Raw genomic sequence first — 26,864 nt, 5'->3', positions numbered from 1 at the left:
TCTATGACTTATTCAATAACTAGAAGCGTATACCTCCTACTTCCTTTCACCCATTTTGGGAGCCCCCCACAACCATCTGTGTGTTCCCCTCTGGCAGCCGTCAGTATGTTCTTTGTATTTATAGGTATGATTCTGCTTTTTGTATGTTTGTTTGTTTATTCCATTGCTTTGTGTTGGATTCCACACAGAAATGAAATCATATGGTCTTTGTTTTTCTCAGCCTGATTTATTTCATTTAGAATTTAATGTACTTTTTCTTTGGAATATTCTGTGTAGGTTGATATGTCAAAAACAAAAGTCAACCAAAAAAAAGAAAAAAGTCATCTAAGTATATTTGTATGTGTCTACGTATTTAAGTTTCATGTTTGTTTTGCAGTGTCTGTCTCAAAATGTACATATATTTTGATCCAACAGTTCCATTTTTGAGAAATACTGCAGATGTACACATAATTATGTACAGACATACGAATGAATAGTTTGTCACAATACTTGAGAGGTTCTACTGGTATTTAATGAGCTGGGTTCCAGGGAAACACACATCATCCAATATGCAGGAAACTCCTAAACAACAAAGAACCATGCTTTTCAAATTGTCAGTAGTGCTTCTGTTGAGAAACACTGTTAAATTCTGGGGATGGAGATGAATAAGCAAAGCCAAGTCCTGTACTGGGTTTTCTGTTGAAGGGACAGCGTCCTGTATTTGTTTATGCCTGTGAAAAGTCAGGGTAAGGGGCTAAAAGAGCATCAAGGATAGCTAATTTAGATGGAGATTAGGGAAGGCCTATTTGAGAAACTTTAAAGACCTGAGGGAATGAGCCATGCCTTTGGGGGTGGGGGTCGGGGGAGGGGTGAGTACATTCCTGCAGAGGACCTATGAAGTGTAAAGGTACTGAGGTTGGAGCTAGCCTAATGCAGTCCACGAATAGTAACAAAGCCAGTTCGGCTAGATGGAATAATGAGTAAGGGGAAGTTGTAGGCAATGTATCAGAGAGATAGGCAGGGGTTAGATGATGTCAGGCTTCGCAAACCATAGTAAGGAGTTTGGGTTTGATTCTGAATGTGGTAGGAAGCCACTGGAGATTGGAGCTAGGGAATGATATATTTGTATTTATGTTTTAAAACAGTTTCTCTGAGGGCACCTGGGTGGCTCTGTTGGTTAAGCATCTGACTCTTGAATTCGGCTCAGGTCATGATCTCAGGGTTGTGAGAGAGTTAGCTGAGCCCCATGTCAGGCTCCTCTTGGGCATGGATCCTGCTTAAGATTCTCACTCTCCCTCTGCCTCTCCCCCTCCCCTCTCTCTCTGAAACAAACAAACAAAACAAAACAGTTATTCTGGTTGTTTAGTGGTAAACTGAATGGAAGCCTAAGAGTGGGTACAGGGAGGGAGGCCAGTTAGGAATTGAATCCAGTAAGCATGGGCAAGAGATGTCAGTTACTTACATTAGGTTTATTGAGAAGTACCTGGATTTAGAATTTTAAAGTCTTTCTTTTTTGGGAGGTGGGAAAATCGCAGTTGAATTAATCAAGCTCTTCAGGTCATGACACATTTATTACTAGTCCCTCTCTGCTGTTTTACTTTTTTTCTTATCTGTGAACTCTATTTTTTTTCTCCCTCTTGCCATTATATATGTTTCTGTTATGGTTAGTATATACCAGAGAATACATAGAATACATTACATTAATTTTTAAATATATAACGTTTTGGTGGATAAAGTATTTTAATTTTACATTAGTATTATGGTGCTTATTCAGCGGTCCCCACACATTAGCATGCATCATAATTTCCTGGAGCAGTTGCTCCAAAACAGGTTACTGGGCCCCACCTGGAATTTCTGATTCACGAGATCTGGGATAGGGTCTGAAAATCTCTACTTCTAAAAAGTTGCCATGTGATGCCAATGTACCACACTTGAGATGAATGTGAGCACACTGAGAACCACCGCTGTAGCTTTGTTTCTGTTAATTTGGATGTTTTTCACTTACCGTGATGTTTTTAGATTCATCCAAGTTCTCTGGGTCATTGCTTTCTGCCTGCTGCATAGTGTTCCATAGTTTACATCTCTGACAGTATAGTCATTTATTCTCTATGGTGGACACCTATGTCGCCTGCAGTTTCTTTCTACAGTTGACATTGCTGTGATGGATATTCTTATATAAATCCACTGATGTTCCCATGTTGTAGTTTCTCTGTGTTTTATCAACAAGAGTGGAATTGTCAGGGAAAAGGGTATATACTTTCATTCTTGAACTGACAATCACAGATTCCTCTTCAGAATAGCTGTACTGATCTATGTGCCTGCCTGTAACACCTAAGAGTTCATATTTCCTTACAGCCTTCTCTCCAGAATTTGGTTTTATCTTATTTTCTTATTTTTGAGTATAAATGATGAGTCTAAAATAGTATGTTATTGTTTCAATTAGTATTTCTCCAATTACTGATGAAATTGAGCATCTCCTCATATGTTAGCCATTCCAGTCTTACAATCACTGTTAGGAGTTTCTTGTTTGACCTTTAAGATACAGATTAGACATTTGCAAACATATTTCCATATCTGTTTTTAAAAAAATAAATGTACTTGTCAGTGTATATTGCCTTTTAAGTGCTGCTCTATCTGGGTCCCACAGATTTTGATATGTATGGTTTTTATTATCATTTATTATTATTTTTTAAAGATTTTATTTATTTGGCAGACAGAAATCTCAAGTTGGGGGAGAGGCAGGCAGAGAGAGAGAGGAGGAGGAAGCAGAGAGCCCGATGAAGGGCTCTATCCCAGGACCCTGGGATCATGACCTGAGCTGAAGGCAGAGGCTTTAACCCACTGAGCCGCCCAGGCACCCCTATTATCATTTAGTATTTATATATACATATATATATATATTTTTTTTAAGATTTTATTTATTTATTTGATAGACAGAGATTACAAGTAGGCAGAGAAGCAGGCAGAGAGAGAGGAGGAAGCAGGCTCCCTGCTGAGCAGAGAGCCTGATGTGGGGCTCGATCCCAGGACTCTGAGATCATGACCTGAGCCGAAGGCAAAGGCTTAACCCACTCAGCCACCCAGGCGCCCCTATTTAGTATTTGATATTTTAAGAATTCTCTTTAACTCTAGGATAATGAAGTAATATTTTTTTGTTTCCAGTCATGCAGGATTTTTTATTAGTGTTATATTTTGTTACTGATTCTAATTCATGTAATTTAATTAGAGAACATAACCTGAATAATACTCATACTTTGGAATTTTTTTGAGACTCCCTTTGTGATGAGGTACCTAGTAGATTTATGTGGCCATTTTTTTTTTAAGTACTCTACACTCAATATGGGGCTTGAACACACAGCCCCAAGATCAAGAGTTGCCATGTTCTACCAAGTGAGCCAGCCAGGTGCCCCTTTGTGGCTGTCTTGTATATACTTGAAAATAATGCATTCTTTTTGCATTGCAATTGTTTGAAATTGCAATTGAAAAATTGTTTGCATTGAATTGTTCCTTGTAACTTTCATTATTTTTTTCTGCTTGAACTAGGAGTTGCTTTTGAGTATCAAAATTGCCAACTCCAGTTATTGATTATCTGATTCTTACCATAATCCTGTCAGTTGTTGCTTGTGTTTGGAGACTTTGTTTGAGATAATGTATATTTCATGATGAGTATATATGATTGATCATTATTTGCAGGTTCTGTGTTTGCATATATGCCTTCTTGCTAAAATTTATTTGTAGTCCCAAAATCAATACACATAGTGATTTTGAGGTCCTAGGCCCTCTCAGGAGGAGCTGGGAAATAGATATAAACAGACTAACCTGCACATATACCCACATTTTTATTTGTTTCTATATCTATCTGTATATACCCTAAAAAGTAAATTTTGATTCCAGTCCAACATCACAAGATTCAGTCTAGTCTTCTTCCTTTCCTATTCCATTACCTACAATATATTCACTTGTCTGTTCAATCCTAGTATACCCATAAAATAAGTATATAAAGCCAATTCATGCTGTGAAAATAGATTTACTAACTAGAGCTACAGTGTTGGTGTGTATTTCTCTATGTCTTTAGCCTTGCAGTATGCAGACAAAATGCTGTTTTTTCAAAGTTACTTTGGTTAGTTCTTTTTTTTCCCATACCCTTCTTTGTTGCTTTATCTATTTATAATACAGTTAGGTTTATTACTGTTTGTATTCTGTTTGGGGTTTTCTTTCACATGCTCATGGTTTAATTATTTATTTTGGGGGGGGACATGTGTAAAACATTACTGTTGTTCTAGAAGTCAAAGCTATCCAAAGTGTTATCCTTTGAGAAGCCTTGTTCCCTCCTCAGTGCTCTTAAACTCTTCCCAGTGCCCCCTTTCTTCCACTCCTTTCCTCTGTGCCCACTATAGATAACTTCAGTTTCTGATTTACCCTTCCTGTATTTCTTCTGCACAAATGAGTAAATACATGTGTATTTCTTAAAAAAAAAAAAAGTTTGTTTTTTTTTTTTAAGATTTTATGTATTTATTTGATAGAGAGAGACACAGAGAGAGGGAACACAAGCAGAGGGAGTGGGAGAGGGAGAAGCAGGCTTCCCGCTGAGCAGGGAGCCCAATGTGGGGCTCGATCCCAGGATCCTGGGATTATGACCTAGGCCGAAGGCAGATGCTTAATGACTAAGCCACCCAGGCACCCCAATACATGTATATTTCTTATATTTCTTCTTTATTACAGAAACGGTAGCATACTTTTTGCACTTTGCTTTTTTCACTTCACAGTGTATTTTGGAAATTGTTCCAAATCAGTTTATAGAGAGATCTTTCTGTCTGGTTTTTTTGTTTGTTTTGTTTTGTTTTGTTTTTTGTTTTTTTTTTCCGTAGCTTCATGGTACTTTCTTGTGTGAGTGTGTCATAATTTGCTCAGCCTTCTGCCCTATGTATGGTCATTTAGGTTGTTTTCAAAATTTTGCTGTATTATAAGGAATACTGCAACTTTGTGCATATGTATTTTCTTATTGTTGGAGGTGTATCTTCAGGGTAGGTTAACAGTTAAATGAATATTTAGTTTTATCAGTTTTTGCCAATTATTTATTTGAGAGGGAGAGAGAGAAAGCACAAGCAGGAGGAGAGGCAGAGGGAGAGGGACAAGCAGACTCCCTGCTGAGCGGGAAGCCTCATGTGGGGATTGATTCCAGGACCTGGAGATCATGACCTGAGCTGAAGGCAGACACACTTAACCGACTTGAGCCACCCACGCACTCCTCACTATTTTTTCTTATAGAACTTAAATGGTTTCATATTGATAGCATTAGCTCCCTTGTTCATTTTTCATTTATTATATATTATGTAGATTATGGTTCTAATTTCTTTGAAATGGCACCAGTTGTCCCAGAGACATTTATTAAGAAGTCCATCATTAGGGGGACCTAGTGGCTTAGTCAGTTAAACATCTGACTTCAGCTCTGGTCATGATCTCAGGGTCATGGGATCGTAAGATCAGGTTCTATGAGGAGCCCTACACTGCGCTTCCTGCTTGTGCGCACGTGTGTACTTTTTCTCTCTCAAATAAATAAATAAAATCTTAAAAAAAAAAAAAAGGAAGTCCATCATTACTCCTAGTGATCTAGGATTATACCAAAATTCTGTACATACTTGAATTAATTTCTGGACTATTTTATTGCATTTTATTTACCTATATATGTTCCAGTACCACTGTTTTAATTATAGAAGCTTTATAGTATCTTTTAATGTCAAATAGACTAGTTCCCCTTCCCATGTAGTTCTCTTTTTTCGATGTTTTTTTCTTGGCTGTTTCCTGGCTGTTCTTGAATGTTCATTTTTCCATAGAAATTTTAGTATCACCTTGTCTAACTCCATAAAATAGCTTGTTGGTATTTTTATTGGAATTGCAGTAATTTTTTAAATTAGGAGGAGCTAATGCTCATCCTATCCAAGAACAAGGAGTATTTTTCTATTTGTTCTTGCCTATTTTTGTGTTTTTCAGGAGGATTTTAAGTTTTTCTTGGTATTAATTTTGCACATTTCTTACTAAATTTATTCCTATATGCTTAATCTTGAATTCCTATATGCTTAATCTTTGCTCTATTGTAGATGGCGTTTTCTCTACCGTGTGTCCTATTTATTGTGTATATGAAGGCTGTTGATTTTGTATATTAATTTTATATCCTGCCTTATTGCTGAGTTCTTGTATTATTTGAGTTAGGTTTTTTTTTTTTTTAAGATTTTTATTTATTTATTTTGAGACAGAGAGAGAGACAGCATGAGAGAGAGCATGAGAGGGGAGGTCAGAGGGAAAAGCAGACTCCCCATGGAGCTGGGAGCCTGATGTGGGACTCGATCCCAGGACACTCTGGGACCATGACCCGAGCTGAAGGCAGTTGCTTAACCAACTGAGCCACCCAGTTGCCCTGTTTGAGTTAGTTTTATGATTGATCTTTTCCTAGGGTTTTTCAGATACACTATTATTTTTTTTAAATTTTTTAAATAATTTTTTTTATAAACATATAATGTATTATTAGCCCCAGTGGTACAGGTCTGTGAATTGCCAGATTTACATACTTCACAGCACTTACCATCACACATATCCTCCCCAATGTCCATAACCCCACCACCCTCTCCCAACCCCCTTCCCCCCGGCAACCCTCAGTTAGTTGTGTGACTTTAAGAGTCTCTTATGGTTTGTCTCCCTCCTGATCGCATCATGTTTCATTTATTCTTCTCCTACCCCCAAACCCCCCATGTTACATCTCCACTTCCTCACATCAGGGAGATCATATGATAGTTGTCTTTCTCCAATTGACTTATTATGCTAAGCATAATACCCTCTAGTTCCATCCACGTCGTTGCAAATGGCAAGATTTCATTTCTTTTGATGGCTGTATAGTATTCCATTGTCAGATATACTATTACTATATCATCTTCAAATAGAGGGGTTTTTTTACCCATTCTTAAACCTCTAATTAATTTCTCTTGTCTAATTCAATTAGCTAATACCTCTAGTATAGTGTTGAATAGTAGCAGAAGATAGTGGATATCCTTGCCTCATTCCTTATTTTGGTGGAAATGTCTCTGGTGTTTCTTCATTAAATAAAATACAGATTTTAGGACATAGGGGTGTGTGTATGTATGTGAATGGCTTTGTCACAGAGTTCTAGATATTTGGATAGAACATTGGAATAGAAATTAAGGAGAAGTATGTATGGAGCCTACTTACTAGATTAGGGCAATAGCATGTCACATTCAAAAAGCTTGAAGTTTTCATGTTTCAATTTGGGAATAGCAATGAGCTATACCATTATAGCAAGTCATTTGAATTCCTATAAATTGTCTTTATGTGTTATCATGGTCATGTATAAAAATTTATCCTTATATTTGTCTTACAGTGTGTGCTGTTTTTATGGAGTTTAAAAATTAATCATCCCAAAACAGTGTTTCTGCTTCGAGGAAATCATGAATGCAGGCATCTTACAGAGTATTTCACCTTCAAACAGGAATGTAAGTATAATCACTTTTCCAGAACTTTTTTTTTTTCTTAAAGTAAACTCTACTCCTAATGTGGGGCTTGAACTCACAGCTCCGAGATCAAGAGTCACTAGCTCTACTGACTGAGCCAGCCAGGCACTTCCATAACTTTTTTAGTTCCCCTGTTCTCAGTCCCAAAATGAACCAAACATGCAGAAAAGAAACTAATGGAACTCAAATGTGTCCTGGTTTTCATTTTCTGGTCAGAACCAAGATTCTACCTTAAAATGTTTATCTTGAAAATAACTTGTAGTTTCACCCTATGTATATTAAAGTAATACATTTGAGGTATTTGGAAAACATAGAAAAGTCCAAAGAAGATAAAAATTGTGCATAGTTATACCACTTAAATATAATAACTATTATCTCACTATTTGAGAGATAGTCTTCTTTTCTGCATATATAAAAGCCTATCATGAAATAGTTCAAATGCATATATATCTGTACATATTTTCAAAATAAAATTGGGCTACTATATGCACTGATTAATAAATTGCTCTTTTCACTTTATGTAAGAAATTTTTTCTGTACCACTCACTATTTTTGAACATGATTTTAAAATGTTATTTTAATATTTTTAAAGTATCCCATCTTATGAATGCACTTATCATGTAGCCAATTTAGTAATAACTATATGACATTTCTATCATTTCCAACTATAAATAATACTGTAATAGTTAAAAAGTTTATTATTAAAGGTAGAATTTTTGAAAGTCAAAATGTTGCTAGCTGTTTGAAAAAAAACAAACAAAAACCTCACAGATTTCTTTGACCAGAATCTAGGTACTCACAACTGGCTTTTACTTAACATTCAATGTGATGGTAATATATTGGGCTGGTTTGAAAGAATTTACCCCAGGGCATTTGCAGTTACTGTTTCCCAGATAGCTATCTGTTCATTCATGTCATCTAAGAGACTTTCTTCCCTGGTTGCTTTTTCTAAGTTAAATATCTCATCATTTTACTCTCATGCCCTGCTTTTTAAAAAAACTAGTATCTATCAATACCTGAAATTTTTATATATTTTTATATAAAATTTATATTTTATTTCATTTTATTTTTTTAAGATTTTTATTTATTTATTTGAGAGTGACAGAGAGAGCACAAGCAGGGGGAGAGGCAGAGGGAGAAGGAGGCTCTCTGAGCAGGGAGACCGATGCGGGACTAGATTTCAGGACCCTGGGATCATGACCTGAGCCGATGCTTAACCGACTGAGCCACCCGGGCACCCTAAAATTTATATTTTAAAAATACATTTATTATTTTTTCTCTCCCCCCATAATTTAAGTTCCATGACAGCGGGGACATGTTTTATCCACTGTTGTTTTTCTAGAACAGTATCTAATAACTCATAGGAGATAGCTTAGAAATATTGGTTGAATGAATGATCATCTAGGATTTGTACTTTGGCACAAATTCTCAGAAGACAATTATTAGACCACAGGGCGTGAATATTTTAAAGACTTTGGTTACATACTCTAACTAGCCCTCTAAAAATATTATGTATCAATTCATACTTTAAGGAATTTTTGTATTTTTATATGAAGTGAAAGGAAAGTATTGAATTAAAACCCACAAGATTTCAGGGACGCCTGGGTGGCTCAGTTGGTTAAGCGGCTGCCTTCGGCTCAGGTCATGATCCCAGTGTCCTGGGATCGAGTCCCACATCAGGCTCCTTGCTCGGCAGGGAACCTGCTTCTCCCTCTGCCTCTGCCTGCCTCTCTGTCTGCCTGTGCTCACTTGCTCTCTTTCCCTCTGTCCCTGACAAATAAATAAATAAAATCTTTAAAAAAAAAAAAAACAAACCCACAAGATTTTAACCCTTTTAATTTCTAAAATGTTAGTATATTCCTTTTTTTTTTAAGTTTTTTTTTTATTTATTTGACAGAGAGAGACACAGTGAGAGAAGGAACACAAACAGGGTGAGTGGGAGAGGGAGAAGCAGGCCTCCCGCTGAGCAGGGAGCTTGATGCGGGGCTCGATCTCAGGACCCTGGGATCACGACCTAAGCCAAAGGCAGATGCTTAATGACCTGAGCTGCCCAGGCACCCCTAGCATATTTTTTTTTTAAAGATTTTATTTATTTATTTGTCAGAGAGAGAGAGAGCACAAGCAGGGGGAGTGGCAGGCCGAGGGAGAAGCAGACTTCCTGCTGAGTAGGGAGACTGATGTGTGACTTGATCCCAGAACCCTAGAACCATGATCTGAATTGAAGGCAGATGCTTAGCAGACTGAACCACCCAGGCGTCCTGCCCCTAGCATATTCTTTATAAAATAAGGAAGCTGAACAAAATTCCTGGGTGGCTCAGTCGGTTAAGAGTCTGCCTTTGGCTCAGGTCATGATCCCTGGGTCCTGGGATCGAGTCCAATATTGGGCTCTCTGCTCAGTGGGGAGCCTGCTTCTCCTTCTCCCTCTTCTGCTCCCTGTGCTTATGCTTTCTCTTGCTATACCCTGTTCTCTAGCAAATAAATAAAATCTTTTAAAAAAATAAGTAAATAAATGAAGTCTTGAGTATTGTTTGACTCTAAAATCTACCTCTTTCCCCACATAATACTGAATATATACAAATGCTTTAATGTCATAATGATGGTTTGAGCATGGATTTTACTTTGTGTCCTATTCAGATTTCTCCTCAGATTATTATCTTGGAGGAATATAACATAAAATATTTAAAGTTTTTTTCCCAAAAGAATATTCAAAGTTGAAAAAAACAACTTTGAAATTTGTTTTCTGAGGCTCAAGAGTTTATCCAGTCCTTCTCCCCAAATCCCTTTACTTATAGGTAGATAACAACTTGCTAGTGTTCCATATGCTCATAGTAACTCTTGTTATTGTAGCTTCCTACACTGGAGTTCGCAGTTGTAATAAACAGCCTTTCTCCTAGTAGATGATGAAAGGAAAGGTCGTTCTTACTACAAAAAATTTTAGAGTATGAACGCTTAAAAAAAGTTCCACTGACAGAACAGTGAGCTACAAGTGGGCAAGATACAGATCATTTCAGCCCTTGGGACTTAGAATAAACAGTTCAAATCAGTAGGTAACACCCAGGAAATTTTAAAAAATTAGATCTGTTGGTGTTCTTAAATTGGTATAAGGTATTTGAAGAGTAATTTTGGAATGTCTGTAAAAATTTTTGACCCAGCCGTTTGGCTTCTAGGAGTTTTCCTGCAGATTATATACGTTTTTTAATGCCGTGTAACAAATCACCACAAATTTAGCTGTTTGAAACAACACATTTATTATCTCACAGTTACTGTAGGTCAGAAGTCCAGGCAGAGTGTGGCTGAATTCTCTGCTCAGGGTCTCCCTGAGCTGAAATCCAAGTGTCACCAGGGCTATGGTTCTCATCTGGAGCTTGGGGTCTTTTCTAAGCTCACCAGTTTTTGTCAGCCCTTATGACTGTAGGGTTAATGTTCATTGTTTTCCTGCTACCTGTTGGCTAGGGACTGCCCTCAGCTTCCAGAGATTGCTTGCAGTTCCTTGCCACCTGGCCCCCTAAGCAGTTCACAGTGTCAGTGTTGATGTTTACTTTTTTCCAGGCAGCTGGAATGCACCTCTCTGCCTTCCTCTTCTGTGATCAGCCAGCTAGGGAAAACCTTTTAGGTTTTTACCTGATTAGGTCAGGCTTACCTAGAAGAATCTTCCTTTTGTCCTAAGGATATGTAATCATAGGAGTCTCAACATATTCACAAATTCCAACGACTGAAAGTGACCATAGATTACACAATGCTGTAAGTCATTGCTGGTCATTTTAGAATTCTGCTTACCATACTGTATACTTGGAAAAAAACAATAGGATATGGATGTATAAGGATGTATGATAACAATTATAGTGTTAATTATAATAGCAAAAAAAAAAAAAGATAATTTATGGGCACCTGGGTGGCTCAGTTGATTAAGCAACTGTCTTTGGCTTAGGTCATGATCCTGGAATCCCGGGATCAAGTCCCACATCAGGCTCCCTGCTCAGTGGGGAGTCTGCTTCTCCCTCTGACCTCTCCCTTCTCATGCTCTCTCTCTCTGTCTCAAAAAAATAAAATAAAACAAATCTTTAAAAAAAAGATAATTTAAATATCAGAAAGGGACTGCTTGAATAATACATTTGAAAGATGTATTAATACATCTTCAAAAATAGAATGAAAGATGTTCATTTTACTGAGCTGTTCTATTCTATTGAAACTGTTGAAAGATCAAGGTGGACCTAGATGTACTAATGTCGACACATGTTAAAATACTTCGTTCAGTGACAGAAGCCATTTGCGGAACACGTATAATGTGATCTCCTATGTAAATTAAAAATATATAATGTGCAAAAAATAAAAAACCATAATTATTTGTAGGGAGTTGGGTCAGCAGGACTTGTACTTTTAATTTTATATCTTCCTGTGGTACTGCTGGAGTTATCTTTTATCACCACCATGTACTCCTATTATAATAAATTTTTCTTTTTATTTTTTTTAAGCTTTTATTTATTTATTTGACAGAGAGAGACATAGAGAGGGAACACAAGCAGGGGGAGTGGGAGAGGGAGAAGCAGACTTCCTGCCGTGCAGGGAACCCAATGCAAGTCTGGATCCCAGGACCCTGGGTTCATGACCTGAGCCGGAAGCAGGAGCTTAACTACTGAGCGACCCAGGCACTCCTATAATATATTTTTGAATTGGTAACTTCAAAATCACCTGAATGGGCCCCAAGCATTTAAAAGGCTTTTTAAAGCACAACAAATAATTGTGCTGCATGCTGCTGGTTTAGAACACCTGCTCCAGAGGCCTGGAAAGTGTCTTCTGTCATTTGAGAACCACTTCACCAAATAGTTTAAAAATTGGAAATATTTTGCACTGTTTTTATAAGGCAAATGCAGGGATATCACTCATTAAACTTCCTTTTCTTTACCTGGGAAAATTAAATAATGCATATCAAGGACCTGGAACAATTAGCATTTAACAGTAAATAAGTCATAAGAAAGCTGCCTGTGGATGCCTCTGTTCTGAATTAAGGGTCAGGTTTTTTTAGGTAACGTTTTTATCCAATTTTTCCTCTGTTTTCTCAGAGTTTCCTTTTTGACTAGTATAAATTGGTTCAGACTATTTTTAGAAGATGGAACAATAGGTATGAGGAAACATTTTAAGTGTTTCATTTTGCACAGAATTTCTTATCTTAGGTTTTTATTTACTTTTCACATGCTTTAATTAGTCAAACCAGGTTTCTTTTTTTCTTTTTCTTTTCTTTTCTTTTCTTATTTATTTGACAGACAGAGATCACAAGTGGGCAGAGAGGCAGGCAGAGAGAGAGACAAAGCAGGCTCTGTGCTGAGCAGAGAGCCCGATGTGGGGGCTCGATCCCAGGATCCTGAGATCATGACCTGAGCTGAAGGCAGAGGCTTTAACCCACTGAGCCACCCAGGCGCCCCTAAGCTGAGCTCTCTTAAAGGGCCACCGTGGCTTTCAGAATCAGCACCTTACAATTACTGCTAAGTGATGCTTCGTTCCAGATTGTGCAGCTGCAGTCTTGTGACTGTTTCTAAGGGTGACAGGTGGAGGTTGTTCTTTTTTACATAAATTCTTAAACTGCTTTACAATTATTTTTAATATTTCTTTCAAAACCCAGAGATAATTTGAGTAGCAAAGAAAAATAGAACAGTTAACTTTAGACATATCATTTATCTTTGCAGAAACATTGCTTTATTGGAATAAATAAAGGTTTACTTTATTGGAAAGCAAACCTAGTGCTTTTATGATTCCATCCTATAACTCTGGGTCCAAATTTCTAAAGTAAATTAATTGTTTCCATGAGCCATTTTTTTGATGTTTAATTAAATAGCTTACTGACAGGTTATGGAAACTCCTGTAATTTTGGTAATGAAAACAATATTGTTATGACAGGTTTCTTTTTTAAAAATAAATATTGCTTGTCATATTAATGCTTACAATATTATTTTTAGTAGTAAGAGATTAGTGTTGTTAGATTGTGGTATATCCATAAAGTGAACTACTGTGTAGACATAAAAAAATTACGAAGCTCTTCATATAAAGATGTGGCATGATCTCCAAAATATGTTAAGTACAAAAAGCAAGTGTAAAACACTGTATATATGCTACCATTTAGGTAAAAAACAAAAGGATATTTTGAAAAGAGAATAAATGTACATATCTGCATATGTATGCGTATGGTATCTTTGTAAAGAGCCTCAGAAAACGAGTAACACTTGTTGCCTGCAGGGGGTGGGTGGGGGGAGTTGGGGTTTGTAGACCTGTATAACTTCTTATAGCCTTTATATTTTCAACCATGTAAATGTAATTTTTTTTAATAATGAAAACAAATATAAATGAAGATAAGTATATAATCAGTAGCTAGACCAGGTCATGGTTTCTTGGAAATAGTGTTGACTCTCAAAATTTCTTTTAAAGAATATTGTTGAAATTTTGTTTTATGGGGCTCCTGGCTGATTCAGTCGTAAAGCATCTGCCTTTGGCTGAGGTCATGATCTCAGGGTCCTGGGATCAGCACCGCATCGGGCTCCCTGCTCGGCGTTCCTGCTTCTCCCTCTCCCACTCCCTCTGCTTGTATTCCCTCTCTTGCTCGCTCTCTCTGTCAAATAAATAAATAAAATCTTAAAAAAAAAATTTGTTTTGTTAATGTTGGGTTACTTTTTTTTAAGATTATTTATTTGAGAGTGAGAGAATGAGAGAGAGACATGAGAGGAGATACATCAGAGGGAGAAACAGACTCCCTATCGAGCAGGGAGTCCGATGTGGGACTCCAGCCTGGGACTCCAGGATCGTGACCTGAGCCAAAGGCAGTTGCCTAACCAACTGAGCCCACCCAGGCACCCTTAATATTGCATTATTTTTTTAAAATATTTTATTATTTATTTATTTGACAGAGAGAGAGAGAGATCACAAGTAGGCAGAGAGGCAGGCAGAGAGAGAGAGGGGGAAGCAGGCTCCCCACTGAGCAGAGATCCCGATGCGGGGCTTGATCCCGACCCTGAGATCATGACCTGAGCTGAAGGCAGAGGCTTAACCCACTGAGCCCCCCAGGCATCCCATAATGTTGCAATTTGGATACTGGTTAGAACTTGTGGGGCATCTGGGTGGGTCAGTGGGTTAAAGCCTCTGCCTTTGGCTCAGGTCATGATCTCAGGGTCCTGGGATCAAGTTCCGCATCTGGCTCTCTGCTCAGCAGGCAGCCTGCTTCCTCCATCTCTCTGCCTGCCTCTCTGCCTACTTGTGATCTCTGTCTGTCAAATAAATAAATAAACTCTTAAAAAAAAAAAAAAAGAACTTGTATCACCACTGTGATCCTGTGATTGAGGTACATTTCCCTTTGATACGGAAATTACTGTTTTATGGATGAAGCTTCAAATTTGTCATGAAAATAAAACACTGAGCCAGCTTATTTAACCTTTGGGAATTACATATTTGGCTATTTCCCTATTAAATATTTAATTTGAAATAATGATTGGGAGGAGAATTGCATGGTATTAAGAGCACGAACAGGTTCAATTTCCAGTTCTACCACTTACTAGCTTGTGACTTTGGGCAAGTAGGCCCAATTTCTTCAGCTCGTTAATGAAGATAGTAATAGTACTTGTTTCATAGGGTTTCTGTGAAGATAAAATAAAGTGATTTCATTAGTTAATGCTTACATAATGTCTACCGTGTGCCAGACGTTATTCAGAGCATTTTATATATATGAATTCATCTAATCTTCTCAGCAACCTTGTAATATAGGTATGTATTGTTATTATGCCCATTTTATAGATGAGGAAATCAAAGCACAGGGAACTAAGTAATTTGTGCTGAGTATCACAGCTAGTAAACCAAGCTTCAGATCTGGGCAGTCAGGTTCCAGACTCCATTCTCTTGACCACCATGCTGTGGGGAACATGTAACTCACTGAGGCACAGATACATTGTGAGCCTTCAACAAATTTCAATAATAAAGGTAATATAATAATAAATATTACTATACAAATTCATATAATTCATCAGAGAAAACATAGATAAACTATAAACAAGAATATAAATATCTTCAGTCTAACCCCTCAGAAAATAAATATATTGGTATTTATATACCTAATCATATACTTTAAGAAAATAACATTTTGTAAACTATTTTGGTCACATGTTAATATAATATTAACTTCTTTTGGCTTAATTTGATTCATAATCTCCTGGTTTTAAAAAATATGAATTTTTAAATTTTAATTCCAGTATGGTTAACAATTAGCATTATATTAGTTTCAGATATACAATATAGTGGTTCAACAATTCTATACTCAGTGCTCATAATGATAAGTGTACTCTTAATCCCATCTCCCCACTCACCTCTCCTCTGGTAACCAGTAGTTAGGTCTCTATCGCTAAAAGTCTGTTTCTTGGTTTCTCTCTCTCTCTCTCTCTCTTTTTAAAAAAAAAAAAATTTATTTGAGGTTGAGAGAAAGAGTGAGCACAGGCAGGGGTTGGGGGGTGGGCAGGGAGGAACGGTGGGAGAAGGAGAAACAGGCTTTTCACTGAGCAGAGAGCCCAACATGGGGCTCGATTCCAGAACCCTGGGATCATGACCTGAGCTGAAGCTTAACCAGTTGAGCCACCTGGCTCCCCCCTCTCACTCTCTCTCTCTCTCTTTTTTTTTGTTTTGTTTTGTTTTTTGTTTCTTAAATTCCCCATGAGTGAAATCATATGGTATTTTTCTTTCTCTGGCTGACTTCATTTAGCATTATATTCTAGCTCCATCCATTTCATTGCAAACAGCAAGATTTCTTTATTTTTGTGGTTAAATAATAAATATTCCATTGTACCTATACTTATAACATTTTCTTTATCCATTCATGTATCAATGGACATATAAGCTGTTTCCATAATTTGTCTATTGTAAATAATGCTGCAGTAAACATAGGGGTGCAGATATCCTTTTGAATTAGTGTTTTTGTATTCTTTGGGTAAATAAGCAGTAGTGTGATTACTTGACTATAGGGTAGTTGTACTTCTAATTTCTTGCGGAACCTCCATACTGTTTTCCACAGTAGCTGCACCAGTTTGCATTCCTACCAGCAGTGCACAAGGGTTCCACTTTTTTCTGCACATTCTTGCCAACACTTGTTTTCTGTGTAACCTCCTGTTTTAATGTACAAAATGGGGTTAAGACACTTGCCATCTTTCTCCAGACTTGGTATCCTTTTGGTAGTAGGCTAAGGAATTCTTTTGAGTCATTTGTAGACCTTTCTCCAAAGAAGACATCCAGATGACCAGCAGACATATGAAAAGTTATTCAATATCACTAATCATCAGGGAAATGCATATCAAAACCACAGTGAGCTATCAACTCATACTAGTCAGAATGGCTAGTATTAAAAAGACAAGAAATAACAAAGATGGGGAGAAGGATGTAAGTTGGTGCAGCCATTATGGAAAAACAGTATGGAGTTTCCTTACAAAATTAAAAATACGAAAAAAAAATAGAAGTACCGTATAACTCCATCACTTAGGGATGGAAACAGTAATTTGAAAGAAAATGAAAATGAAAACAGTAATTTGAAAGATATATGCACCCTTATGTTTATTGTAACATTAATTACAGTAGCCAAGATATGAAAGCAACATAGTATCCTTTGATAGGAAAAAAGATAAAGATGCGGTGTGTATATATATACACATACACACACAGAGTAATATTTTTTTCTTTTTTAAAAAAAGATTATTTATTTGAGAGAGAGAGAGAGAGAGAGAAAGCAGGAGCAGAAAGCAGGAGGGGCAGAGGGAGAAGCAGACCACCCGGCCAAGCAGGGAGCGTGATACAGGGCTCCATTCTGGGACACCAGGAAACTGGGATCGGGAACTAAGCCGAAATCAAGAGTCAGCCACTTAACTAACTGGCTGAGCCGCCTAGGCACCCCCACACACAACAGTGCTACTCAGCCATAAAATGAATGAAAACTCTTGTTCTTTGTGATAACATGGAAAAACCCAGGGGGTATTATATTAAGTGAGATAAGTCAGACAGAGAAAGACAAATACCTTATGATTTCGCTTAGATGTGGAATCTGAAAAACAAAACAAAAGCAGAAACAGACTCGTAAATATGTAGAAAAAATATGGTTTCCAGAGGGGAAACCGGTGGGAGCATTCTCACCCAACTAATGCTTAACCCAACTAAATGGGTTAAGGTGATTAAGAGGCACGAACTTCCAGTTAGAGAATAAATAAGTCACAAGAATGAAAAGTATGACATAGGATATAGAGTCAATAATACTGTAATAACTATATGATAAGGATGGTAACTACACTTATCATGGTGAGCATTACATAATATATAGAATTGAATTACTATGTTGTACTGAAACTAATATGACATTGCATGTCAATTATACTTGAACTAAAACAAAACAAAACACAGAACTCCTGCCTATATCCAAGCTTAAGACTTACAGAGGAATTTTTTATTGACATTGGCAACAGAGGGAACTCTGGCTCCAAGGGTTTTTTAATCACTGGCCACAGACAAAAGGAGTTAGTTTTTTTGTTTTGTTTTGTTTTAACTTTTTTCCTCATATAAACTTTGTGGCCAGTATGGATCTACTTTTGCAATAGTCAAAATTTATAGCGTTCAGATAAAAAGCAGAATATAAGGATGTAATTTTAAGGAGATGCAAAGATTCATAAGGCATGGCTCTTATTAACTGAGTTGTCCTATTAGAGTTAGCGTATGTTGTGAAATAAGATGATCTTACTTGTGGTCATGGTAATATAAAATGCTCTGAAAGTTTTTAAAGGAACCCACAAACTCCCTTAACGCTCTCAAACCTTGGCAATAAGGAGAAGATCCTCACATTCAGGAATGGAAGGTCTTTTAACCTCAAATATGGTCCTTTCATTTTTATCTCCCCTTTAAAAATGTCTCTCCAGACATTTCTGCCATCCATGTTCTGTACTCTGGCCCAAATCTGGACCATTACCCTTCACTTTATTCTCTAAAGCCTTGCTAAGACCAGGCTCTGATCCTTAAACACATCTTTTCTAAAAGCTTGGAAATTACAAGTAAGTAAACACAGAAATAATGATCAGCTAGATAATCTGACTCACTTGCTAAAGCTTTGTTCTCTAGTTCCTGTAGGCTTGTCTCATCTTCACAGAATTTTGGAAGAGAAGGAGCTCACATTTCTGTAAGGCTGCGTGTCTATACAGCCTCTTGCCCTCTCTACCAATAGGTACCTCCATGCTTGACTTTCTGAAATCCAAGGCCAAGGAAGAAGAAAATATTCCCTTTCTCTTTAAACTAAAACCATCTCGTAGCTTTCCACCTCTTACTTCATGGAAGATTCTTTCTGGGTAATTGTGGAGAACCCACCCTTGGCCCACTGGAGTGTTTCCTTGTTCTTTAACTCCAAAATACAGTTCATAAAGATGAACATTTATTTTTATTTTTTATTTTTTTATTTACTTGAAAGAGACGGAGAGGGAGCCCGATGAGGGACTTGATCTCATGACCTGAGCCAAAGGCAAATGTTTAACCAGTTGAGCCACCTAGGCACCCCAAAGATGAACTTTTTTACATAAAATAGAATTGGGACAAAATGTTCTTAAATATCTTAAAAATCATAGCAAATGATTACTGACATTTTATTGATTACTCTTAAAACTTCAGTTTCCAGTTATATATCTTCAATACCCACAGGGAGTCTTATTAGTTCCCCCCAAATTTTCAGGCTTACAAGACTACTTGTGGGCCATGTTGGCATTTATCTACTTAGAAGGATACAGTCCAGGAATGGGGATCCGGGCATCCCTTTTCAGTGGAGTAGTCCTCATAGGAGTGGATATAGCAGTCCAAAAATTTTCTGCCTTTTTCCTCCCCCTCCAAGTCACAGTTCAGGTGCAGGGAGACAATATCCACATTGGGTAGATCAGGGAGTCCCTTTGGCTTAGAAGCCTCATGTAGCACGATTCCTGATATTGCCCATAAGAGCTTTATTGGTTTAGATTCCAGGGTCCCACAGGGACCTACCTTGAGTCATCCCACTCAGAAGTCCAGAGCTGTAGCTACCTACCAGGTAATTGAGTAATTTTTACCATAAGCCATGTTGCCTTATAACACAGCTGACATTCACCTTACCAGGTTTCCAAGGCAACAGAGCTGGAAAGTTAATCCAAGGTCACACTTGTCTTTAGAGGAGATTTTCTTTACCTTTTATCTACAACTTCTCAAGAATATCTTTATAAAGATGATTGTTTTCAAATTGGCCTGAAATAATTCGCTTGGAAGTAGCTTCATAATTTTCTGTCCGGTATCCTTTTTCACATATGATAAATTTTAGCTTTTCTTCCTTTGACTGTTTTTCTTTTTTTGATAGGTCGAATCAAATATTCCGAACAGGTGTATGATGCATGTATGGAGACATTTGACTGTCTTCCTCTTGCTGCCCTCTTAAACCAGCAGTTTCTGTGTGTACATGGAGGGATGTCACCTGAAATTACTAGTTTAGACGACATTAAGAAAGTAAGTAATCTTTCATTAGTCTCATGAAGTATATATATTTTTAGTTTTATTTTTTACTGTAATAATCTAATATGCCTCTATTGCTGAAAATTTTTAAATGCAGATAATCAAAAGTAAGAAAGTGGAAATCACCTGTGATCTCCTTATTGGCAGACAACCACTGTTAACATTTTGCTAAATATCTTCCAGAAAATATATGTAAATTTTAATGAAATCTGTATTTTCACCCACTGGAAACATAACCTATTTTGAGTATAGCCCTGAAACTTTAAATTTTGTAGCAATATGAAAGGAAGGAAATCAGGGTTCTAATCCCTGTCCTGCAGTTAATTGTGTAACCTTGACCAAACAACTTAATTCTAAGTCACATTTTCTTCTCTGAGAAATGAAAAAATCAGAATAGATGGTCTGAGGACTTCCAGCTCTGAAATTTCATTAACGTTGACATTTTAGATGATAGAATTTAATTGCTACACTGTTTGAATTGGTTGTTATTAATTTTGGGATTTTCTATAAGGATGATCCATCCTTTTTTCACTTTTCTTGTTTTACATTGTATCTTTTCTCTACCTTTGTATTTTTCTACCTGTCTCATGTCGGTACTAAAATTAAAGATTTTTCTGTTTATAAGACTTTTCTCTGAATTAAAGTTTACTCTCCTCAGGATAAGAAGATATGCCTATATTTCTGCTGCCTTAGGGTCTTTAAATAACCAGAATTTCTCTTTTACAGTATAAGTCTTGAATTTTGCAGTTCTGAATCAATTGTATTTAAAACTTCCCCTTTCACTTACTAGAAGTCCTCAGCTATTGTAGTTACTGGTTTTGTCTTGGTGTTTATGCTAGTAACAACCAAAGCAGTAGTGACTCAAGTCTTAAATTAATAACTTACATTGAACTGTCTGCACTGCACAGAATGGGAAGGATGAAAGTCCTTCACAAAATAAAACTAGAAATCTCCATTGAAATGAAGTAAACAGTGAACAGAACAATTGTAAAACCTTTCTTGCTCTGATGGTAATGTTAGCTCACCTAGGCAGTAGAAATGAACCGTTGTGTCATCTTTCTTAATAATAGCGTCTCTCCATGGTGGTTGATTTCACGTTTGAATTAGGTGGGTACTGCTTTTAAGACTAGGATGTAACGGAGTCCTTTTCTGCAGTATCGCTAGATGACAGGGATAGTTATACAAGCTTATTTCAAAAAACTAATAAACATTGTGTATCCAGATTTATTAAATGCTCATTTTCTTCCTAAAGGAAAAATCCTTTACTGGGGCTTGCTACTTTTTCTCCTGACATGTTCTTGTGGGGGGGAGGGTTTTGTTTTGTTTTGTTTTGTTTTTGACCCATACCAGTTTCCAGAAGCGCTTTTGCCTTCACGACTTTTCTTCTTTTGGCTTTTGCGTGTTTTCTAGTTAGACAGGTTTAAAGAACCTCCAGCCTTTGGGCCAGTGTGCGACCTGCTCTGGGCTGATCCCTCAGAGGATTACGGCGATGAAAGGACCTTGGAGCACTACACTCACAACACGGTCCGAGGGTGCTCGTATTTCTACAGGTAAGCCGGTCCTCGAGCTTAGAAAATTAGGGAGAGCCATTGTGATAGGCTTCATCAAATCATTTATAAGTACTTTATATCCCTAATTTGTGTACTGTAAAGCCTTTTTTGTTTTTTGAGGACTAGAAGGCAGAAAATCCTTGTGTATGTTTTTACATTTTAGTAGGAATCATGTACCCTCATCTGTGAGTACCTGCATTAGGACCTAAATGTGACACACTGAACATGATTGAACAGAACATCTTGCCGTGCTTAAATGTTATTTTCCGACACCAAACAACCTTGATTGTTTCTTCCCAAACATCATCTATGAGCTTTTTTTAAAAATAAAGATGTGTTGACTCTTCCCCCAGAGATTCTGATTCAGTGAGTCTGACACAGGAAAATCCTGTTATTTTTTTAAAAAAGCTCTCTAGCATTTGGAACCACTGCTATAGGCAAAGATATAAAAAGAACAGGACATTGTGAACTAAGCCCAGGACATTTCCTGGAAGTTGGCTGTTGTCTTAAATCTTGTATGTGAGCTTTTATTTTGTTCTGCTGTTCAAAAATAGGGACATAGAGAGAGGTTTGAAGTCTAAATGTTTTTTTTTTTTTTTAAAGATTTTATTTATTTATTTGACAGCAGAGATCACAAGTAGGCAGAGAGGCAGGCTGAGAGACAGGGGAAAGCAGGCTCCCTGCTGAGCAGAGAGCCCGATGTGGGGCTCGATCCCAGGACCCTGGGATCATGACCTGAGCTGAAGGCAGTGTGCTTTAACCCACTGAGCCACCCAGGCGCCCCAAGTCTAAATGTTTTTAATGCCAGTGTTTTAGTGTGACAAGTAATGCATACATTTAGTTCAAGTCTCTGTTAATTGCTTAGATAAAACACGTATTAAATGAAATACACATAAAATAAGTGAAAAGCCTTAATATTGTCATAGTTGTAACATTCTTTTTTTTTTTTTAAGATTTTTTATTTTATTTATTTGACAGACAGAGATCACAAGTAGGCAGAGAGGCAGGCAGAGAGAGGAGGAAGCAGGCTCCCCGCTGAGCAGAGAGCCCGATGTATGGCTGGATCCCAGGACCCTGGGATCATGACCTGAGCCGAAGGCAGAGGCTTTAACCCACTGAGCCACTCAGGCGCCCCTAGTTGTAACATTCTTCTAAGCAACCTTATTTTATTACTTTCTGAGTCATTTAAATTTTACTCCCTTCTAAAATTTTTTAAAAAGATTTTATTTATTTATTTTGAGAGGGAGAGAGAGTATATGACCATGCTGGGGGTGGGGGAGGGGCATAGGGAGGCTCTCAAGCAGACTCTGCACCAAGCATGGAGCCTGACACAGGGCTGGATCCCACAACTCTGATATCAGACCTGAGCCAAAACCAAGAGTCAGACGCTCAACTGACTAAACCCCTAAAAAACTTCTCTTTACATTGTTTAAAATAAAGAGCATAATACATTTTTATTGTTTGTACAACATAAACTGGTATGATTTCTTTGGAGACGAGCTTAACAACATCTTTCTATTATAAATGCCAAAGACCTTTGATCCAGAAGTAGTTCTTCTTTTTTTTTTTTTCCCTAAAGATTTTATTTATTTATTTGACAGACAGAGATCACAAGTAGACAGAGAGGCAGGCAGAGAGAGAGGAGGAAGCAGGCTCCCTGCTGAGCAGAGAGCCTGATGTGGGCCTCAATCCCAGGACCCTGAGATCATGACCTGAGCCGAAGGCAGAGGCTTTAACCCACTGAGCCACCCAGGCACCCCAAGAAGTTCTTCAAAAGTGTATTCCTGTGGCTATACAATTGATGCTTGTTATTTATGAATTCTGATCTTCAGATTTGCCTACCTGCTAAAAATTACTTGTAACTGCGAAGTTACCACTCACAGCACAATCACAGTCATTCAGACATGCACACGTTGAGAATGATGAAAAATTTGTCACCCCATGTGTGTTCCTAACTGAGGTTAAAAAGGAGCTGCTTTGCTGTCTTGTTTCAGCTTTCATGCTTTAAGATTATTATTACACCATTCTTTTTGTGGTCCATTTAGTGCAATATTTTTCACATTTTTTGTTGGCGATTTTGCTATGTAAAATGGCCCCCAATATAGTGCTTAAGTGCTACTGAGTATTTCTACATGTGAGAAGGCTGTGATGTGTCTTACAGAGAAAATACGTATATGTTATATAAGCTTCATTCGGGTATGACTTAAGGCACTGCTGTCCATGAGTTCCATGTTAATTAATTAGCAGTATATGTTAAATAATGTGTCCTTACACAGAAACACACATAAAACAAAGTTATGTATTGATTGGTTAATGAAAATGTGACCAGAGGCTCACAGGACCCTAACTGTGTATTTTCTCTAGGAGCAGTGGTTCAGGTTTGACTAATGTAGTATTTACAAGATAGCTACTGCAAATAACAAGAATCAACTATGTAAATGTACAGATATATAAAATGTATATACAGTTGACCCTTAAACAACACGTGTTTGAACTGCATAGGTCCACTTAAACACGGGGTTTTTTTTATATAAATATAATACAGTATAGAAATGTATTTTTCTTGCTTATTTTTTCTTGCTTAACATTTTCTTTTCTCTAGCTTACTTTAATGTAAGAATACAGCGTATGATACACAAACCTACAAAGTATGTGTCAATTGAATGTTATGGGTAAGGCTTCTACTCAACAGGCCAGCTTTTGGGAGAGTCAAAAGTTACATACATGAGGGGTGCCTGGCTGGCTCGGTTGGTGGAGCATGTGACTCTTGATCTCAGGGTCATGAGTTCAGGCCCCATGTTGAGCATGGAGCCTACTTTAAAAAAGTTCTCCATCCAAAAAAAAAAAAGTTCTACATCCAAGAAAAAAGTTATACACAGATTTTTGACTGCATGGGGAGTCTGCACTCCCCACATTGTCCATGGGTCAATGGTACAAGGTTATTTACTGCTGTATTATTTATAATAAATTTATTTTTTTGAGTAGGCTCCACACCCAGCAAGGAGCCTAACGTGGGGCATGAACTCACAACCCTGAGACCCTAAGATTTAGAGTGAGATACTTAACCAACTGAACCACTCAGGTACCCTTACGATAAAAGATTTAAAACAACCTGAATGTTCAATGGAAGACTAGTTAGTTAAATACCTTGTGGTATATTCAGGTAATGGAATATGTCAGACTATTTTTTTAATTAAAAAACAAAACCTTTATATGTGGATATAAAATACAGGCATACCATATTTTATTGCAGTTAGCAGTATCGTGCTTCATAGATACGGAGTTTTTTACAAATTGAAGGTTTGCAGCAATCCTGTGTTGAACAAGTCTCTTGGGTATTATTTTTCCAACAGTATTTGCTCACTTCCTGTCCCTGTGTCACATTTTGGTAATTCTCCCAGTATTACAAATGTTTTCATTATATTTATTATGGTGATTTGTGTTCTGTGATTACGACCACTGAAACCTCAGATGATGGTTAGTATTTTCATCAGAATACAGTTGGGTGTAATATTTGCATTTACTCATGAAATATTCCTGCATAATATCAACTTGGCATTGATAATACCTGCGAAGCTATAAGTAGATTCTTTGGCTTTTCAACAATTTGATAATCTGATAATTGTGTGTTCAGTTTTTAGCCCCTAATCTCTCTTTCTCTCTCACTGTCTCACACATGTACACACTACCCTGGTACTTTTTTTTTATATCAAGACAAGAAAAGTTTTGGTGTTGTTATGTTAAGGGTTAAGTAAGACAAAAAGATTAAAAGGTAGGGGAGCTCTTTTCCTGTCCTAAAGTCTGTTAATCTGCATATTTGATTTGGAATGAGGTATATTAGTGAAGTGGAAAGTGATTATTGCTAAGCCATTAATAAAAGTTCAGTGGTATGTCAAACCTATAATCTGGAAATAAATTCAACTAATAGGATCTTTACTTTTCCCCTTCCTCCTATTAAAAACCAGTTGTTTTAGGGATGCCTGGGTGACTCAGTCATTGGGCGTCTGCCTTCAGCTCAGGTCATGATTCCATGGTTCTGGGATTGAGCCCCGCATCAGGCTCCCTGCACGGTGGGAAGCCTGCTTCTCCTTTTCCCACTCCCCACTGCTTGCGTTCCCTCTCTCACTGTGTATCTCTGTGTCAAATAAATAAATAAAATCTTTAAAAAATAAAAACCAGTTGTTTTAGTTCTGGGTTTATGTTTTCTAATTTTCTTTTTCAGCTACCCTGCAGTTTGTGAATTTTTGCAGAACAATAATTTGTTATCAATAATCAGAGCCCACGAAGCCCAGGATGCTGGGTAAGTTATATTAAAACTGTACCAATTATCACTGCAGAGTTTTTGCCTTTTATACCAAGACAGACAGACTGTTATCTCTCTTCCAGGTATCGAATGTACAGGAAGAGCCAAACAACAGGCTTTCCGTCACTCATTACAATTTTCTCTGCCCCCAATTACCTAGATGTCTATAATAATAAAGGTAAAGGAGCCCAGTGATATTTGAATTTGAATTTGTGAGTAATTCTGAGCTCTAATATAATCATATGTATGTGTATATATAAGAGGTCTTAATTGAGACAAAGGCCAAGAAACTTAGAATTTAGGCTACTGCTTGGTTTTCATCTCCTAAGGATTATTAGGCTCTTTGTAAATATAAATAAGGTTCATAATAGGTCTGATGTGTACTCCTAAATCAGAATATAAAAAGAACAGGGGCACCTGGGTGGCTCAGTCAGTTGAGCCTCTGGCACTTGGTTTCAGCTCAGGTCATGATTTCATGGGTCATGGGACTGAGCCCTGAGTCAGGCTCTGTGCTCAGTGGGGACTGTTTTAAGATTTTCTCCCTCTGCTCCTCCCCCAACACCCCCCCCAAATAAATAAATAAATCTTTTAGAAAATACATAAGAAGAAGAAGTTATTTCAGGTTCAAGTTAGATAGTCATCATAAATTAATACCTTTGGTGAATTTATTTATAACAGTACCTTAATAAAGTATCACTATTTGGAGTTTTACTGTTTGTAAATTATTAAGCTGTTTTTGCTTTTCTTGAGGAATGGTACAAGTAGATGAATACTGTACAAAAAGTCAGAAAAATCATTTTAGTCCAAGCCCTGCCAGAAACTAATAGTGTGACTTTAGGTAAGTCACATTATTTTTCTAAACCTCAGAGAGGTTTAAACAGAGAGGATTAAATATAAACATGCCTTCAATCCAGAAATTCTAAGACCTTATCCTATTGAAATTTTTATTTTTGTATGTGCCTAATATGGGGCTTGAACTTATGACCCTGAGATCAAGAG

The 26,864-nt window shown here is 37.3% G+C and overlaps 1 protein-coding gene across 4 annotated transcripts in view; it reads left to right on the top strand.

The window, feature by feature from the left end:
- Positions 1–26,864, top strand: part of PPP3CC (protein phosphatase 3 catalytic subunit gamma) — a 97,151-nt gene that overhangs the window by 44,331 nt on the left and 25,956 nt on the right. For all 4 annotated transcript variants that reach the window (XM_032855848.1, XM_032855846.1, XM_032855849.1 and 1 more), the window contains exons 4-8: positions 7,370–7,481; positions 19,861–20,006; positions 21,423–21,562; positions 25,785–25,862; positions 25,949–26,043. In XM_032855848.1, coding sequence (XP_032711739.1) covers positions 7,370–7,481; positions 19,861–20,006; positions 21,423–21,562; positions 25,785–25,862; positions 25,949–26,043 — 571 coding nt within the window. The remainder of the gene's footprint in view (positions 1–7,369; positions 7,482–19,860; positions 20,007–21,422; positions 21,563–25,784; positions 25,863–25,948; positions 26,044–26,864) is intronic.

The sequence above is a fragment of the Lontra canadensis genome, unplaced genomic scaffold (assembly GCF_010015895.1).
Source record: "Lontra canadensis isolate GAN:19392208 unplaced genomic scaffold, GSC_riverotter_1.0 scaffold10, whole genome shotgun sequence".
NCBI lineage: Eukaryota > Metazoa > Chordata > Mammalia > Carnivora > Mustelidae > Lontra > Lontra canadensis.
Note: the sequence above shows the minus strand (reverse complement) of the source record. Positions and strands in the feature narration are given on the sequence as shown.